Here is a 20,232-nt window from a genome sequence, read left to right as displayed (position 1 = left end):
GGGGTTTAATGTATCTCTATGGCACGCAGCTTATAAACAGCTTTTAAAGTAGTGGAATGGATTTACTGATGGAAACCCATGCTCTCCCTACCTATAGGCAGCTGTCTCCTCCCTCATTCATGTGCACCTATATTATGGTAGACAGGGTGAATCACCCTCCATCTGCCTGGATAACTGCTAGATGCCTAAGAGTCAAGGTGATGAATGGTACTTTAAAGGACTTGCCCAAAGTCACACAAGAAACGTCTTAGCGGAAAAGAGAAATGCAAACAAATCCCTCAAATTCAGATTCATGTCCCAGAAATGCTTAAAAATAGAGACAGAAGGAAAAGCAGGATGCCAGATCTGAACCTACTCAGAGGTTTGAAACTTTTTAGTTCCCATTCAAACCTGTCAGCTTGGATGCTCTGAAAATACCTATTAAAAAGTACACAAACGCCCCAAGGGTTCATTCACACAGTGAATGCATCTAATACAAACCTTCAGCCTCATCCAACATTCTCGTCAGCCCACTGTAATGACTGTGGCCGATTTCATCATGCTGATCTAAACGTCATGGCAAACACACACGACCTACCTTTTTCGTGCAGCACTTCAATATACCTTTGTATAAGAACAAGAAGATATTGCTTAAACAAATCTACTGATGTGGTCGCCAGCATTCAAGTTGTAACAATTCCAAGCATCCTTGGGGAACTATGCTCCAGGGTTGCAGTACTGCCACGGAGCTATTTGCTATTTGAACTGTGGTGGGCGCAGGTACAGCTTAAGGATCTGTTTCTGCGCTGCAAATGCTAAAAAGTCTTTCTTAAACGAAAATCTTGGAGCAAAGCGATTCCGTACCAAGGGCAACATTAGCAGGGATTTCAGCTGGGCCTTCAAAACATAAATTGGAAGTTCTTAGATTTCAGGGGCTGCTTTGTGTTTACAGTTCAAAGTAGTATTTAAAGAAAGGAAGAAAAAAAAGCAACAATTTTGTAAATATTTATAACTTTCTACCTTTCAGCAATGTTTGCTTTACTTCTTGTTTGTCGTGTTCAATTTCATTCTCTAGCAGTAAGAGAGAGTGGAAACTGGTTAAATCATTCCCCTCTAAGAGTTAAAATATCCAGAAAAACAAAAATTAATAAATATGTAAGACTCAGCTGTCCTGAATGCCAAATCAAGGCTTCCTTCACAGACAGCAAAGATCCAAAGCCAGCCAGGCAGACTTTTATTATTATAATGAAAATTATTAGCTAGTAGTAAAAGGGACTCCTCACACTTCTACTAGGAACCGAAGAGATGACACAGAGATTACCAAACTTACGCTTGCGCTAACGGACCCAGATTTTTACAGATCCCTGCCAAGATGCTGCCCGAGCTCTCATTCCTTGTCTTTCTCCGTTCCAGTAACTGTTCTCCCTGTACTCAAACCTGCAATACATTAGCATCAAAGGCAACAGCATCACCCAACTGCAGCCAGGGGATCGCTCGAAGGGAAGGATAACACCGAGGACCCGGAACAAGCCGTGAAGTCACCAGATATCCCAGAGCGCTGTTAAGGAGCTGATCTGAAGAGCGTACCAACCTGCGCAAGAGAACACAGCCAGCCCTTGCAAACGGTTGTTGCTAGAGCCCAGTACGTAACAGGATCCAGATCCCGTACCTGCTATAAATGGATCGCGCACGCAGTTCCGGAAAGTCTCGGCTTTCATTTCATTTTTTCTTTAATCCTACCCAACTCGTCCAAAGTAATTGCTAATTAATTGGAACTGGGAAGAATAGGAAGGACAGAGAGCAAGAACCAGGTGTCTTTCGTAGGCATTTACTTTTTCAGCAAGAAAAGCAACACCTCTTCCTGTTGATTACAGATCACTGGTACGTTCCAACAATTTGAAAAGGAGGTACAGATCCTTCACGATGGGAAATTTTCAGATGAAAAACGAGTGCCATTTCTAAATCCATCTTTTCCAATTATGGAAGCTGATGATGTATCAATGCAACAAACGCATAAAGAGGTACAAAAAATACCATTTGCTTTTGGTTAACACTCTATTGTATGGATTACCTTATGAAATGAACACCCTTTCCAGGTATGCCGGGGTTAGCCTGTGCTCCACCAAGAGAGAAATTATCACCTTTATCAAGTGCCGGGCAACGGGAACATTTTCAGCAGGGAAGAAGAACCGCCAGTATTTTATTCCCCATCCCCTGTCACCCGCACAATTCCAGCACGTTATTCCCAGCAGCATTTCAACATCAAGCGCGCGGTGGCTCCCTCCAGCCGCCTCAGTCCCTCTCATAAAGCCCTCACCGTGGCCGCACGCTCTGCCAGCGAGAGGCAAGAACCCGTCCAGCTTTCCAACGCGCCGGCCTGTCCCTGCAGCCAGGCACAGAGTTTCCGCTACCCACATTACTGCGGACTCCTACGCTTGTCATCAATTCCAAAGTTGTGGAGAGCTCCGCTTCGCAATATTCCGAGGCACAAACGAGGACGTGGTACAGATGCTGCAATGCAGCATTTAACCAGCTCCCACACTAAACAAACACATCCTCTGCAAGCACAATTCTTTCTAACTGCGGACGAGCTAAATTTAAGTTCCCTTTGGTTTCCTTTGAGAGAAAAAAATTATGGGGAAAAGAAGTCTCTCTACCTACAAAGGGAACAAGGCCTCTTCACGAGACAGGGATTATGCAGAATTTGCTGCGTGTCACAGCTCCATAAAACAAACCAGCATGGCAGGTGTCAACAGCACCAAACCAACTGGGAACATCTCTCAGGGCGATGAAGAAACAGCTACTCCCTGCTAAGCTTGGTCTGCTTCCAAATGACGCTTCATTGGCAGGGGAAGTATTCAAAACGCAGAAGGAGCCAACAAATGAATAACGCACTAAAATTAAATGGAGACGGGTCTCCTGAGGCAGGCTCCACTGGGTAACTGGAGCCGACCGGAGAGGTATTGTGCAAACCAACATACTTGAAGGGAGCATCACCACAAGCTTTGCTAGACTTAGACCCAACAGAGATGTCAATCCCTCGCATCAGAACTGGTTTTACTGCTACAGGTACCAGCCCACAATTCGGTACTTACACGTGACAGAGAAGAGGAACCAAAAAGACAGACCACTGTTGCTTTCCCTGGAAGCCACACACCTACGCACACCCCAGCCCAGTGACCAGGAGCACACGTGGCTCCTAATTCCCCTTTCTAAAAGCAGCTCGGAACACAGACGATTTTGGAAAAGGCTCCTGTGCTCTGCCCAGGACTCAGATCCTCATCTAAGAACAGGACAGTGAGGCTTCCTTCCCCTCGCTGCTGTCTTGCCTACAAGGGCCTTCAGGAAAGGACCGCGTCACTCCGTGCAGAGCTGTAACTCTGACCACAGAAGGGCCCTGCCATTGTTTGCAGAGCTCCAAGTGTCAGCACACTACAAACTGGAATTAAAAGAAACCAGCCAAACCCAAAACCCAGGACACTGCCCATCCACAGTTGCCAGCCCAATAATCACTGCAATCCCAACGTGAATCACCAGGCATACAAGCAGATTTTATGGCACAGTACTCATCCCTCGCGCTGTTATTGTAAACATTTGTTAAAAACCTCACCTCCCTTCCTGTATCTGCTTATAGCACTACTACTCCGATCATACACAACAATTAAAAAAAATGACAAACTGTATCCCCATCAGAAATGAAAAGGCAGCAGTAACACTGGCCAGCAACACCTCCGCTCATCCCATCTTCCCCAGACACCCTCCCCTAAGGAGAAACTCCGACAGACAGACGTATCATACCCTGAAGTTTAGCAGATGCAAGTTCTGTCACGCCAGCCTGAGAGGAACCTTTCAGAAAACAAAGTGCTCTGCCTCAGCGCAAGACTAAGCTCAAACACTCAGGTAAACCAGGACAAACGCGTTGCTAGGTCAGAACTCGCTGCGTGCTGAACGTAAAGCCTGCGCACGGAGCTTTGCAGGGGGGTATCACCCGCGCTCTTGCTCCGTACAGTAAGACAGGTCACATTTCTGTGTTGCTTTCCTCCTATACATCTCGTGGGAATTTGTTCTCCTTTAGAGAGGTGCAACTGGTGCAGAATGAGCGCTGAGCCCACGGAAAGACAACGTTCTGCAGTAGGTAAAACATTTCCTCTGTGGTAGTAAATTCCCTTCTGGGTACACAGACACACGACAGCAAACACGCTCTTCTCCTAGCTAAGCAATCGGAGCCAGCTGCCTCAACATCGTGTTTAGTCAAAAAATGTTAGCCCTATTTCAGTTTGTGTCCTTCCTTCTCTCTTCTGTTCCCTGGGTCTGCTCCTCTCTCACCATTTCCTATGTAAAAGACAAGCCCAGTTTCAGCAAAGTTTCAGATGTTCACGGCTGCGAAATTTGGGACCGCTCATGTTGTTTCACAGTGACTTGTTGAGAATTTAGGCTTTGTCAGCTTCCCAAAATTGGCAATTAATAAAATTCTTAACAGAACTCCAGTTTGGTTCAATGCTGCATTTCTGAGGAGCACATGAACGCCCTGCCATTCGTTTTAAACACTGCGGACAATGCCGTTTTCTCCTTCAGTCCTGCTGAATCTTTTTGGGTATGGGACAACAACTCATCAACACTAGCATTAACCTAAGCGAATCTATGAATGTCTTGGGTTCTTTTTTTTTGTTTTTTTGGAACTGAGATGTTTTGTGGTTGTAATCCCGAAGCTTTACCAGTAGGTACTGTGCACAGACTTCACCTACAGTACTCTATCTTTGCTCCGATTCAACTTCAGGTCTCCTGAGATATCTCAGTCCCCTTTCAGCAGATCAGCACTGCAGTTGGCTCTGAGACAGAGCAACGTTAATGCTACAGAATGAGGGAATCTTAAAATGCTGTGCATGCACTGAACTTGATTCGCAGGAACCCAGAAATGTCTCCGAAAAAACCAATCCTGGGGATTATGTCACTTGGAATACAGGTCAGAGAGCTGAATCACACAGAAAAAAACCAATCCTGCTGTGTGAAATGGAGACGTGCCTCTGTTAGCAACATTCAAATTGGATCTGCTTCACTCCAGGGAGTTAGGAAAGAGTTATTAAATCAAGGGTGAAAGCAACTGGTAACTTCTCAGATGAAGAGACCTCATTAGCACAGCTCAGCGCACGTGGTGGGAGAGGAGTGTCCAGAACAAGAAGTGATGTCCTAGAGAACGTCAAAGAGGAGTGAGAACAGTTTAGTTCAGCTCAGGATGTGTCTTTTATTGCTAAATAAAATGCACACCCCTTAAAGCCAGGGGAAGAAGTCAGCGCACAGGGCAGGGAAAAGCTTTAATTATTGCTGACTTGAGCCTAACTAAATGGACAGGAGGAGGGCTGGGGATAAAAGAGAATTCTCTCTTTCCCATTAATGAGCTCACTCTGCTGGCATGCCTCCTGCCCTCCAAGATTGCTCCCACAGCATGAATATAAAACCAGCTCTATAGCTACCCGGCAGTGTAAATTACCTACCCCTGATGTAGTTCTCACATGGGTTACTGTCTGTTTCTGTCTCCAAACCATCCAGTTTCTGGCTCTCTGATGCTTTTCAAGCTCCAGCCATAAAGATCTCTACTGGTTCCAATTAACAAGCCAATGAACCTTGCCACAGCCCTGATTTGGTAACAACAAGCTCATATTATTCACCAACTGGTAGTAAAACACTTCATGTCAGGCAAGGGAGCGCACATTGCTGTTACCCACTGAATCAGTTGGAAAAAGTGCACGGAACAGCTCCCCGCCCTTTACCAAAAGGCACTCGTATGAACAAGGAGCCTGAAGCACCACTGGAAACAAATTTAACAGAGAAACTCCTTTCCTACCCCACGCGTCACCTCACGGGCCGTTTATGGGAACGACCTTGGCTAGTGAGCTGTGAAAGAATTCGAGTCTTTGCTCCTCGGCAGCGCAGGTACCTCCCCGACTTCACAGCTTAGCGAGAGGGTAGGAAATAGCACGTGAAACCGAAGTTCATTCGAGGGAGAGCAGTGACAATTTTTTTCTTGGAATGGACAGCTCTTCTCTGCTGCCTCCCTGAACTGCTGATGGGAAGGCGAGAGGGACCGAGAACAGCTACAGAAAACTCACCATAACAAATAAGAGAAAAGCAAGGTATGACAAAACACAATATCCAGTTAATTCCTGTAAATTTTGTGAAATCAAGGGAAAAGGGAGATAAAGGACTTACACTACAAACTGTGCTAGAACCATACAAAGGCACACATTTCTCTAACTCAGTAAAAAAAAAAATTAACTCAGTTAATTATTCATTGACACTGGCACATAAACAAAGTTTATTTCCCTGCAAAAAAACCCCAAAACTTAACTTTATTCAAAGATTTCAAGAGGTTGAGAACACCTATTCAGAAGTTCTGTCCCTCCTCAGTCCTCCCATGTTGAACCACGATGGTTCTTACTAGCATCAGCCTCAATTTATCTGCCAGCCATTGACTGCTGTTACACGTTTCCCTGCTAGTACCAACTAACCCTTTGCTAGAGAGGATCACCCCGAAATAAGATTCCCAACAGAGGAAGAACTCAAGAATGGATTGTTTCTTACCGTCATGGCCAGAGTTGAGAAGATGCTCTCCCAGGTCACAGCCAAACACCCTTTCCTTCAGGATCCCCCGCTGTTTCAGTTTCTGTTTTGTTGGGCGCGACTTCATGAATGTACGAAGGAAGGTGATGAGCTTGCCGTGCTTTTTCGATACTGCGCAACAAAATAAAAAAATCCATACTTCAGTTGGGCAAGGCCAAGGATAACACGGTCTACAGAGCACCTCAGAACTGTAGTAACATTAATAATAATTATTTACAGAAACGGACTTTCCAAGGTCCGATACTAAACAGAGACTTGGCTTTTGTTCTAACTGTTGGCTAGCACAGAAGTAACAGGAGACAACTGTAATGGAAGAATTTAAGATGAAGACACATTTATCTGCAGAGCAGCTTCAGGTGGGGGCGTACTAAAGGACTGGTGTGCATATGGGATGGCGGGCAGTGCCTGAGCGCTACGATTTTCATCTCCGGAAAAAACAAACAAGGCTAAACTAACAAAACCAGTAATCTCACGTCCATTGACAAACATGCTGTATGATCTACAAGGAGAAGTAAATGCTTCTCATTCCAGTAGTCTTAGGTGCCTCCAGAACAAACGAATGACTAACAATACCTGAACTGAGAGGACACTTAGCTCTAAGCGCTATAGACTGCCCTTCCAGCACACCCAATGAACCTCTCTGCAGCTGGCGGGGTACAGCCCATCCCAGCGCGTTATTAGCTCCCTGAGTCTTCCCAAGCCTTTGCAAGATAAAAGCCTTACTCTCTTGGTTTTATCTAATAGAGAACTAAGGCAGCTGATGGAAGAGATGCAGTTTATCCCCTCCAGAATAAATACAAGAGGTCTACAAAGAGACGAGCACACAGCTCAGGTGCCATCATCCAAACCTCCTGCTCCGTTTCTCCATGTGATGCCGCATGGTCTCTGTGTTGTGCTGGTGAAATCGGTCACTCTGTTAAAACCATCCGGTCCCTCCGCAGTGGAAGGGAACGGAGAGTGAGGCAGGGCAGAAGTGGGTGCCACAAATAAATTCATGCTAATTGGGAGGAGAGGCTGAGCACCAGTTTGAATGAGAAGCAGAACAATGCCCTTGAATGTCAACTTTTCTTCCCAGGCCCACTCTGAAAGCAGAGGTCTCCAGCCTCCCCAACAAAAGTGCCATTGTATCCATGATTTAAAAGCAGTTTAACTTTGACAGAAGAGCTCTATTGAAAAGAACAAATGGGGAGGTATGAAGGCTGTGCTTTGTGAGGAAGCCTTTACAGCTCCAGGAAGTTGTAAAGGCTCCTGCAGCACCGCAAGGCAATACCGGCAATCACTCTTCTCTGCTCCCACCTCACATCCCAGAGAGGAAAGCCAACCACGTATTGCACCTGCATTAAGTGCCGTAATCAAATTTCAGCAGAGTAACGTTGTTTTCAACAAACACCAAAAGCAACGAAGACGCCCTGTGACAAAGGTGCGTCTCTCCAGTGTCACCACTGCTCGCCAATACACGCCACGGGAAATGCAGCCAGCAGCCTCGGGAGCTGGGACTCTGCAAGAGAGATTTATGCAGGCACGCTTCATACAGGCAGGCAGGGTATTCTACAACCAGACAACATGAAAAACCTTGTCCCAGGAACAAGGTTATAGCACGCTATGCTTCATGATGTTTTAATCCCTTTAAACAGCTGAGTATTTTTCCTTCTGTTTTATCAGGTATTGATATAGGCCCTCTATTTATACTAAACCTGGTTCCAATGACGTTAACGTATTTCCATCTATGAATAGAGTTCTGCTTTTTGGTAAAGTCTCTTTTAGCAGCCTGACAGCACACTGATCTGCATCGGCCAAACACATCCGAATACCTAAAATCTCCAGCAAACCCCACGCCTGCGTTCTCAATAATCAAACCCGAATCATTTAACAAAACGCAGAAGCATTGAGCGTGACAAACTGTGGCTGTGGGGGCTTTAATTAAAGGAATGTTTTCTGTTTGGCGGGGTTTTTATAATTACACACAATAAGATTGTACTGACATGCCAAACAAAGTTAGGATAGATTTTGGTTGTATCCATCATCACAGTAAAGTAACAGTAAAGATTTATCATCCCCGCTCAAAAATAAATGGAGACAGAGTCTCATCCTGACTTGTGTGGAATTTCGAAGGGTTAGCACCCTCGGGCTCTTGTGATAATGCTATTGGAGGTGATAGACCCCAGACAGACGCTTTTACAACAGCCTGACAAATAAAGAAATTACGAATACTTAGGTGTTCGTTTGAATCATTTCACAGACTCTGTATACAGTTCTTCTTGAAGTATCTTGCTTGACTGAATTAAAAATGAATCCATCACAGAACACATTTAAAAATGGAGAAAAACACATGCAATTCCAATGCTGCAGAAATTCTATTCGTGCTGGTGACCGGGTCAGCAAGTGTCACCTCAGGCACTGACAACAAAAAGGTGCAATGGATACGCTTCCATGTTGGATCACGGTATTGATACTTCTTTACATCACTAACCAGAAAGGAGACTTGAGTTTTTCAAACACAGTAAATCTGCTCCGCCTTTAAGTCACTCAGTACAGGTTAAAATAATTGTCTTGTTTTCTGCATCATTAAGTCGACTCCTACAAACACACTCCCGTAGTGTCCCAGAGCAACAGTCCAAGGCAATGCCCGGGCAGGTTAAGTAACCAACAATTCACTTATCGACTGTGGAAACATTCGCACGGTTCCTTGGTTCAACGCAGCTTCCCGCACCACTCTTCTTCGATCGGTAAGAGAGCTTCTCGGGCTAAACCAACTTCGGAGTTTTATACCTACGCAGGAATGATTCACTATAGAGTTAGGCTTCTCCTGGGTGGCGAAGTAAAAAGGAACAGTGAGAGGATCCAAGCAGTCATCTCTTTGCTGACAGGTTATAAAAAAGAACAAAAAAGCAAGTAGGTGTCTGATAAAGATAAGCTGTCCTTACAAGCGGTAAGAGCTCAGGAGGCTGTCAGGTATGCTGACTTTCCGCCAACAGCAACAAAGGGCAAATGCCTTCTATCCTGCTTGCAAGTCCTCTGGCATCATTTCATCCCCAAACCAGCAATGCAGCCTAAGAGATTTAATTTCTGATGCATTTCGGGTTAGACGAAGCTAGCACTGGAGCCCCAGTTTCTGCATAAACACTGATGCCACGGTTGCTACCAGGAATCCTGCAGAATAAATGTTTTCCTTACCAGCAGCAGCAAGCAGTACTCAGCAGTCCTACGCTCCTCCACCCCTTTGTCCATTTTGAAAACTCCAGAATTAGTGATTGATGGAAGTTACGGAATCAAGGCACAGGGTTTAGACCAGAAACAAATCTAAAATTTTTACAAACTAAGGAGACGCGGATAACGTAGTTAGTCCTTTTCTACCTTCCTGCCAATCACATGGGGATGTGATAAATCTGAACCATTCACAGTTTGTGTCTCCATGTGTGGTTGTAAGTGACACAGAAGTAAATTCAGATGACAAAACACCATTACTACCAGACAATTTTACATGGTTGCTATGGTCAGAGATGCTGCTGAATTACCAACTGAAAGGCAACCAAAACTAAACAAAAATCCTGACATCTATCCATATTACTTTATTTTAACCACTGTAAAACAAATTGTTTACCAACAAACAGAGGCTTTCCTAGAAGGAGCAGGGGCTGATTTTCCTCAGAAAGGCAGGTTTGGCTAAATATCCTGGTCTGGACAAGCACAGACAAATTCTCCATCTAGCACAGTGAGACTGGCTGAAAAAAAGAAACCCCAATCAAAACCCAAAACAAAAAAACCCCACCTGAGGTTGGACTACTTTCCAAGTTTTGCTGGCACGAATGCGTCAATTGGGAGTGAGAAAAACTATCACACCCTTAGCTGACAGAACTACGCTGGGCAAAGCTTTTGTACGGTGGGAAGGGAGGGAAGAAAAAGGAATCCTTGTGCCAGGTAGTTGATTGTGGGTTTGGGAAACTGCCATACACCGTACCTCCCCCAGGAACGTTTATCAATCAAACCATGCCTTTGCTGCTATACCACCAAGCTTTTGTGTAAGCGAGGCCTGAAATTCCCCTGACATTGATAAAAACTATTAAATAACAATTACTTCATTAAGAGCAGGGCTTGTTCACCCTAATGCCGCAGAGTGAAAAGGCATTTCACGATATACGTTACGCAGCTTGTTTACTGGAGAAACGCGTCAGCCATCAGCCGATTCAAAGTAGCTTCGTGGCGGTTGTTCAGCACAATCTGCTTTTCCTGGGTTACTTTGGGCACCCACCGAAAGCTCACGGGGATCTCTTGGGATGTGCCGAGAGCTCCTGCACCTTCTTCGACCTGCTGCCCTCACATCCATTGTGGCATCCCTGTTGTGTTCCTACACCCCTGTGTCTGTGAGGTCGCGCTGCGAGCTAAGTCACTGCTGCGACCCGGAATACAAATAATCCGCTGAGGTTGATGCTCTTACAGCAGCAGAGCATGAGCGGTTGTGGGAGCCCAAGCGAGGGGGCGGCGGAGCAAAGCACGGGAGATCAGACCTTCTGATGCTGAGCTCCCTGCCAAAGCCAACGCTCTGCAAAATCAAACCCTCGGCCGCTGGCAAACGAGCGGAATTCACTGAGGCACAACCAAGGCACGGAGCACCAAATTCTGCTTCCTCCTGTGCCTGTATAGATTTGACAGGGATGTGATTACTCTGGATTTACACCCATAAGATTAGAACACAGTCCAACAATACCGTGTGTCTCAGCCCAAACTGCAGAAGTATCATGGTTGGGCCATAAAACTCTTCCTGAGACCACTTCTAAAATGTAATATTTAATTACAATTGCCCAAAGCGTTGGCAACAAAAGGAAAGGTAGGATGGAAAAGAGCACTGGCTCCTGACTGGCTTTGAAACATGGGGACCAAACAAGAGAAGGGTTTTAATAAATGCAGCACGACTGCGTCCCCAAAACTATTTTGTGCGCGCATTTTCTTTCCCTTTTCAGTATGAACCCCCCACCCGCTGATGCAAAGGCTTGGAGAAGACAATCCATGTAACGAGACCCTTGCAGGCCATGACAGCATCTCCCATCTCACACCTGCCTCTTTCCAAAGACCAGGGGAAACAAAGAACAGAAAAGCAAACAGCAGATTTCAAGTCTTGCCCACAAAAAAGGTAAGCGCTTGCTCGGCAGATGTCTGGGCGTACAGTGACCCGGCAACATGTTTTGAACGGGATGACGGCAGTTTCCTATAGGACATCCTCAAAAACCCACTGCAGCCCTCTCACACTTTGGCCAAGGGAAACCAAACCCATGCTAGACAAATACAGAGGACCTGCTTTATCTCCTGTTGCTGTCACTAATATTTTAGTTTGGAACTCACGACAGGGTTAGTAAATGTTGACTCTAAGAGAATATCTTGGAGGGTGTACGCTGACCCACGTTCCCGGCCCACGGCCAGCATGTTTCTCTTGTTAACAGCAGTGATTTTACATGCTACAGAACCCAGCTGTCCCCTGCTGCAAGGGGGCCGTGGTGCTAAGGTCAAAAGCAAGAACACATGTGGCTGCAGAGTTTAAAATATATAAACAAACTGCAATATCCAGTCACCAAATCGAAGATGGGAAAAGGCATGGAAATGCCGTAAAAACAAAAGCTTAGCTAGGTATTACAAAACAAAAGTGAAATCCATCCTCTCAGAAGAGAGATTTACAGCAAGTCAAGCACAAATTTTTCCAGGCTATTAGCCCCTCAAGATGCATTCTCCTCTAAAATTAAACTCCACTGCAGGGAGAGAAAGAGCAGCAGCAGACTGTTGAAGAAAGAGCAGTACCAGGAATCGGAAGATGAGAAACCAGATTTGGTTTTGCCACCTATTTCCTTTGCTCCCGATTCTGCAGACGCTCGGGAATACATTTAACTGCGTGAGTGGACCAAGCTCAACTGGTTCCCCACACAGCATCAATTATCTCGGCCCCTCCTTAAAACCTCAGTAAAGATTTTTTATTATCCATCCCTTCACACTTAGAAAGCCATGCTCTGTGGACCTTACTGAAGGGAAATTATACAAAGCCAAGAACTGAGTCACATCTCCCGGTTTTCTGTCATGTTCCTTAGCAACAAGACATTTTACTCCTTTCCTTCTGCCACAGCAGATTCTATTTTGGAAGCTAATTTATACAGCCCTAAAAACCCAACCAGAATCTGGAACCACGCACCACCAAGCACCGTCCTTTAGTCCTTCAACAGGACGCTGGTTTTGAAGAAGGACCGACCAACACCACATCAATAATTGCCCTAATCTCTACAGTGGGCTCCCTCGTGGGTCATAAGATTTTCAGAAGGAGATTTTAAAATTCCACAGATGTGAGAGTGTAAAAATATCCTTCTATCTCCAATAACCTTCATGAATGTGTACTTACTGATTTGCTCTCTAAAGAAAAGAAAAATAAAAATGCTGCGTGCTTTTTGATGCTGCAGCATTTATCTTGTGCCAGGCTGGCATCAGTTAAGACTGGCCTCTGTGTTATAAGAAGTCGTGAAATACGTTAAAGGTGAATAATTTCAGTGTCATTAGATAAAAAACATTAAAATTAACTATGACGACAAGAACCAGCCAAGAATAAGTACATATTCCAGCTATCACAAGAGCACCACACACATAGCCATTAAAAGAGGTCATTAAAACGGGTAAGTGATGTTGCTGTTCTTATTTACAAAGTCTCGTAATAAGGAAGCTGCACTTATTCCTGTGTCTGCCCAGGCTTTGGAGGCATCCTTTGGGCAGTGTCTGTAAGCAACAGTCTCAACAAATCTGCAACTCTTCCTAGTCCTTGCCAACCTCAGCCTTTAGCTCAAGTTGGAGTATCGGCTTATTTTGGTTAGCAGAGGAACATCAGAGATCTACCAGCTCGGCTACTCACTCCGTGCATTTTCACGCCCAGATTATACAACCACCTCTGTCGGCTTTTGCTGTGTTTGGGTCTAATTGGTCCTCTTCCAGAGAGAAGACTGCAAATTGAAAAGCTAACAGCATATCTGACCAGCAGCATCGACTGCTTTCAACATTATTTGTCTGACTGAACACACACATCTGTCGTGATATGCGCAAAGATTATCTACAGTTTGAACTGTCTGGAGAAGGTTTCTTTCTATTTACAATGAGAAAAATGCTTTCCATGCTCTTTACTGCCAAATTTGTTATTTATAATTGGTTAAGAACAACGACCTCAAGGTTAGCTAGACGCATAAGTGTGCCACCTACCCACAGATAGCACAGTTTGGTACCAAGGAATCTGCAATACCTTCCAGGCCAAAGATACGCCTGAGCTTTTCATAGACTCTAAGGCCGTAGGGGAGCACTGAGATAATACGACCTGACCTGAACAAACAGACCATGGGACATCCCTGAATTAATTCCCTGAAGCACAGCAAACCTACCTCGAGGGGAGTAGTCTATGGTTAGGAGATACAAATCAGTTAGCTGAAGGCTAACAGAGAAAGGAAAGTGTTTTCAAGGGTACAAGGGCTGACGAGGTCAATCTATTAATTCTATTAACACGTTTGAATTGTATCTGGGAAAAAAAGCCGCACTGACTAATACAGTCTTAGTGACACGGCGGCAGGGATGGGCTCGAGGGCTTGCAGTTGGAGGTGAGGAAATAACAGACCAGGCTGCAGTTCAAAGGTAACCAGTTATCAGAGGCCAAAACTGGAAGAAAGTGGGAGTTGAAAACAAAAGGATAGAGATGAGGCCATTTAGCACACAAGGCAGAAGCCTCAGCAGCTCAGGTGATGCAATGAGGTCACCAGGCCAGCAGCAGGACTGGGAGATAAGGGGAGCAAACTGGGAAATGTAGAGCTAGGAGAAAAATAGCAAGAGACACTCAAAATATCTTCTTCTCTTTCCTGCATCCTACATTTTGCTAAGCTTTTATGTGTTCTAGCAGAGTTTAATGCAGTCCTTTTGTTTATCTCACTTACCTTGGAGATTAATGATCCGATTCAGGTTCCGATTCAGGTAACTACCACAAACAGAACTAAACATCCCATCTGCCCGTCAGGGAGACAGCATTGGTCTTTCATCCACGTTCACTTTGGGATATCATGATCATTTGACCTCACATGCCCAAGCACACGCTACACTCATATATATGTGAGATCTTGACATCAAAATGCACCAAAGCTTTTGCGTAATGCTAAATTCACAGTAAAGAGAACATGATACTGTAACTTGAATGTATCTCTAGACTTACACAAGTCGTACAGTTGAGGAGAAACCCTGCGTTAGAACAACCCAAAGGTGCTGTGCTGTGTCCCATGGAAGGTGTTACTGGTTAGCAGATTTCTTACCTCGAACCTCAAGTAGTGCGGTAGCATTAAGTACAACCAGGTAAGCATCAACGTCTACAACCAAGTAAGCATGAAGATCAACCAGGTACTTGCACATGAGAGACTCTCCAGATGCTTGCAAATAAGGAAGAGAGGGGAGAACAATCAAGAGCCAAGATGCCACCTAACCCATTACATGACACCAGCGCAGGTTCAACTGTACCGCAGCCATCTCTGCCAGAGGTTTCTCCAACTCAACAGTCTCCAGTGAAGACAACGCCACACTTTCTCTGTTGGTAATTATTTGAGCTGGTAACTATCCTTACAGATGGAGTTTCTTGATGGCTGACCTCAACCTCCCTTTAACAGAACCTAAACCAAATGTTTATTGTCCTGCCTGCAGCAGCCATGACTTCAGTCGTTCTCAAATCCATACTTATTTGAAGGCAAACTGCCTTTGCCCTACCTTATTCAAACACCAGCTGTATGCCGCATGCGGTACCCGTCCTTGATCAAAAGGCTTCAAAACAGTTTAAACGAAGCTGCAGCACGGCTGCTTGCGCCTCATGCGCGCTGTTTCTACTTCTGCTACAAATGGCTGCAGTGCTGGAGGAGATTTTCCAAAAACTTGACAACCCTGAATAACATCGAGTACTTTGGACACATGCACGCAGCCCAGAGCTCTCACTAGTCATTCAAACACAAATCACACTTCAGCCCAATCCTTGACATCAGCTAAACCAGGATAACCGGAGTGACTGCGGCAGTCAAGTTACTCCAGTTCTGCGCGGCAGCACGCTCCAGCTTGGGTGGTGGGAGGAGGCGAGCAACGAAAAAAGATCTGACGTGAATCAACAAATAACTAAAGTTGAATAATTAGGACTGTGGCAGCTGGAGCCCAATCCTGGAGTGAGAGGGTGTTTGCTCTTATGCAAGGCCTGGGGCAGACACTGGGAAGGAACCTTTCTATTCCACCAGGAAGGGACTCAAGCAATCCATCTGGAATAAGAAGGAGATGCGAGTCAAAGCACACTACCTCCCTTTTCTTAAGCCAAACGGCACAGCCGTTACTTCAATCCTGAGCATACAGACTCTTCTGAAGTATGCGGTGCTCCCAGTATGACAGGTAACATCCCTGCTGCTCTCCCAATCCCTTCACGAAAGATGCCTATCTCCCTTTTCACTAGCCAGAGGGCAGCTGTTTACAGCCCCAATCAGCGACTTTCAAATTACAGTGACCTACTCTTCCAAGATAGATATCATTCTCGTTCTTTTTCTGTTTACAACCCTGACTTTCTAAATTGTTTATGCTGTAGCTATTAACACCTGCATTAAGGCCTGAGATAAATTTGCCTTCGGAGGCAAAATTCTCACTCACCCGGAGTGGAAACAATATTGAAGACAACAGACATGAGCCTTGTTCACATCTGCACAGGCAGGATACAACAGCTTTAGAGGATGAAAACCACCTCTTCCCTTACATCCTCCTTACACAGCTAAAGAAGTGTAAAAAAGCTTTAATAAAAATGAAAATTGGGCCCAATACATTTGGGGATTTGCGGTGAACTAAATCTGCTTTCTAAGACTTAGGAACTCAGATATTGCATTGTTTTGCCTGCTTTATTCTTTTCCTTTATCTTACCAGTCCAGAGCTTTGATTTCAGATGAAACTCTTTTATCATGCCTGTGTGGTGCCCAGAACAAAGGAGGTCTGGGAAGAGTGGAAAGGGAAGGCCTCTTGTCTTCTCTGTCATAAATAATAAGATTCTGCAGGGCATTTAGTCCTTAAAATGGACTATAGCTTCTAGGAGGTTTTCTGAACAAATACGAACAGACGAGCCACGGCTACTTGCAAAGTGTCTACTACGATCACGGTAACGACTCTCCCTGGGAATTTTATTTTTCAGAGTGTGCATTCACTGCCCTGGGGCTCCAGCAAACAAAGGACTAGCATTTTTAAACAGGAAGCCCCCTTCTCCTGAACAACAGCATCAATAATATTAATGCTTAGGAATGCATCCTGTGTCCTCTGAGTGCCAGTCTGGGGAGGGAGGGAAAACAAAAAGATAGTGATATGCAAAAATCTATTGAAATTCAAATTCTAGACATTCCCATCTGTCAGCTGCCTCTTTGGGAGTTAGGTATAAATCTGAGCAGGAGGCACTGATCTCACATCTCTGCAACCCCAAGGACCGTACTGCGCCAGAGGGGGCCTGCAAGCTGAAATTCCTTCTCCCCTGGGATTTGGGTGGGAATCCTCACACAAATCAGCCCAGCCGTGAAAAAGGCTCCTTTTAACAGCTCAGGCTTGCTACACACCCATGGCCCGAGCCTAAGTCCAATAAACCAGATTGCAACTATGGACCTAGTGAGTAGAAAGGTGCAATAGAATCCAGAAGTCAGAGATTAGTGAAAGGGAAACAAAAGTAAAACAATTAGCTGGGGGGGGGGGGCAGCGGAACTATGTGGAGTTAATCAGTCTTACGCTGGCAAGAGAAGCTAACCACCGAGCCAGGTAACCTGCCCAAGGGCACAGATCCCTGAGGATCTTCTCACAGCAGCAACAAACGGGTCTACGACCAGCAGCCAGGGTGTCAGGTGAGAGCGCGTCACTAGAAATTATTGAGTATCTGGTATTTTTTTCATCAGGCTAAAAATCTTGATCCTAGGCTACCCCTCCACAGCAGAAATCATTTGAGAGCCTGGATTGCATTGCCCCTGTATAAGAGCAGTTCTGCTCCGGGCAGGATGCCCTGTGCCATCCAGGTCCTGTCCGTGTGCAGGACATCTCACCGCACAGCCGGGTACTGCTGTGCCCAGCCGGGGGGTCTCAACGCCAGTACGTGCCACGCCGCCTCTTCCCGACGCAATGTCGCCAGAAAAGAAAAACCTTCGTTCAAAGACATTAATCCTCCAAACCTGCAAATTAAATACCTGGCAAGTTACTAAGCAACAAGTGGGCGCAGGAACCTAAAAATACTCTTCAAGTCTTACATAAGACAGACGCTAATGCGGGGGGGGGGGGCGGGAAGAGACCTCTCTTACCTTCCTCTCCTCCTCGCAGAGCAGCAAAGCCCTCCGGCGGTCGTCCCCCCCCAAATCCCCACGCCCGGGGGTCTCTGGCTCAGCTCTGCCCGCCCCTGCCCGAGCAGGGATCGCTGCAGGCGGAGCGGGAGGCGGCGGCTCGGCCCCGGCCCCCCGCACGGTGCGACAGCAGCGCGGCTCTGGGAGGTGCGGGGGGGGGTGCACACCGCCTCTGCGGCTCCTGCCAGGCCCCTCCCCGGCCAAACCAGCCCCGCCGGCCCGGCTCCACCTCCCGCAGGTGCCTCCTTCCACGCCGGCTCCCGAGCTCCAAGTGCCCCCCCCCCCCCCCCCGCCTCGGATGCTCCGCTTGGGCCGGCAGCCAGCGGGGTCAGCACGTCCCCGGTGCAACCTGCCCGGGGATGGCTCTGCCTCCCCGCAGCCGGCAAGCCCGGCCCCGGGGACAGGCCACCGCCGGTCCCCTGCCCAGCCCTGCACCCTGCTCCCTTCCCCGGTGGCCCCTTCGGCTGGGCCATGGCCCTCGGTCCATCAGCGGGCAAAGGGCAGAGATCAGAAAGGGAGGGAAAGCAAAACACAGCTCTGTCTGGGGAATGCCAGACCTCTGGTTTCTCTTAACAGAACCCATGACCTCTCGTCAACCTCCGCTATCAGGATGGACCCAGGCTTGCCATCCTCTTCCAGCTTGCAAAAACACACGGATTGCAAAGAACGCGGCCAGGAGAACTACACAAGTTTATCCACAGCTTCTTCATTCCTTGCTAAACTGCACCTTCATGCCCCCAAAACTACCGCAGGAAGGGCCAAAGCCCTCATCTCAGAAAGACCGCAGAGGTGAGGGATACATCTGCACCACCATTTAAGTGCAGGTCTCTTGCTCACCGCTCACGCTGCAAATCATACAGTCTCAGCACGTCCAAAAGGAGGGGAGAGGTGATGAGCACGCTCGAATGTTTCGATGGAAGCACACGCGAACTTGCAGAGTGGACACGGGCTGGGCCACGCGCAGGTGAGCCTGTCTGCCCCCGAGCTCTGGGGACAGCAGAGACACTTCGCACCTGGGGTGTCCATTCTGTTCATTTAATTGCAGTGCTAAAGAAATCATGCCCCTTCCCCTCTGAGCGGCTGTTAACCAGCACAGTTTGTGGCCGCATTGATCAGATCACTGAAAACAAAATCAATTAAAAATTCTCCAGGAGTTCTGCTATTTAAAAACAAAGCAAAACGACACAGATCATTTTACAGTGACCTAATTTACAGCCCAGCCCCAAAAAACCCAAACAGTATCAGCACACTGCAACTCCAGAGCAGAAAGCACAACACACCGAAACTCGACTTTACCACCAGCTACAGCATCCCTGCCCAGCCACACCACGGCCGAGAGGGCAACAGGGTTTGGGAAACTTCAGCCAAGCCTTCCAGCCACCTCCTAGTGCCAGGGAAGCTGGTGGCATTACCTGCGTTTATGGCACGCTCGAGGAATAAATACTGCTGCTGTTCTGTTTAACCAACACTGACCCCATGCTCCTCAGTTCGTACGAGGCTGCAATGCACTTTATCAATCTCAGTAATTGCTGTCACACGCTTTAAAATGTGGGCTCACTAGATAAGTTGGACAACCTCAGGGTCAGAAGGATTAAAGAGGAATCTGCTTCTATTTATGCAGACATCTTGGGGATCAGGAGGGTAAAACTCATTTCTTTTGGTGTTCACAGATTCTCCTTAAGCAAATGTGTTATTTTCAAAATTGTTTGCTGACTCATATCTCCAAATAATGCTTGTTCTGCAGCTACTTGTTACACTTGGTATTTATTACTGGATATTACTGTTTGCTTGGACAACGATCACATTTCTTTTTTTCCTTAGCAGCCAAGCGTGACTCCTAAATCTGGTTTTATATGTGCTTATGCACAATTCTGAATACAAAACCTTTTTCCTGATACCAATTCACCATTCCAGGAATGTTCTTCCTAACAAACCCATCGATAAAAGTTGGTAAAATCCCAACACAAATGGGGAATGAACACAACAGAAGCAACGCTATTCAAAATGTACGTGCAAAACGCACATACAACAATTCAAAATAGCTAAACAGGACGCAGGACAGAGTAGTAACATTAGCAGCTGCCCAAAACCTACATCAGGGATTTTTTTTTTTGCTTTTTAATGTACGCCAGGCTTGGGCAGGCAAAGTCCTACAAGGCTGAGTAACCACATTGTGACAAACTGTCCAGGTATGCGCACTCTGCTGTCACGCAGTTTCAAACTAGAGCCAGAGATTGCGCAATCCCAATTTTTGCTAATCAGAGCA

General features: G+C 46.3%; 1 protein-coding gene across 14 annotated transcripts in view; it reads right to left on the bottom strand.

The window, feature by feature from the left end:
• ARHGAP32 (Rho GTPase activating protein 32) overlaps positions 1–20,232 on the bottom strand; it is a 246,324-nt gene that overhangs the window by 31,076 nt on the left and 195,016 nt on the right. For 12 of the 14 annotated variants that reach the window (XM_075774813.1, XM_075774812.1, XM_075774811.1 and 9 more), the window contains one exon: positions 6,559–6,708. In XM_075774813.1, the coding sequence (XP_075630928.1) occupies positions 6,559–6,708 (150 nt within the window). Of the gene's footprint in view, positions 1–6,558; positions 6,709–8,808; positions 8,831–17,927; positions 18,118–20,232 lie in introns of those variants that run through there. The other 2 variants (XM_075774822.1, XM_075774823.1) reach the window with 2 other exon arrangements.

This window comes from Balearica regulorum, chromosome 23 (genome assembly GCF_011004875.1).
Source record: "Balearica regulorum gibbericeps isolate bBalReg1 chromosome 23, bBalReg1.pri, whole genome shotgun sequence".
Lineage (NCBI taxonomy): Eukaryota > Metazoa > Chordata > Aves > Gruiformes > Gruidae > Balearica > Balearica regulorum.
Note: the sequence above shows the minus strand (reverse complement) of the source record. Positions and strands in the feature narration are given on the sequence as shown.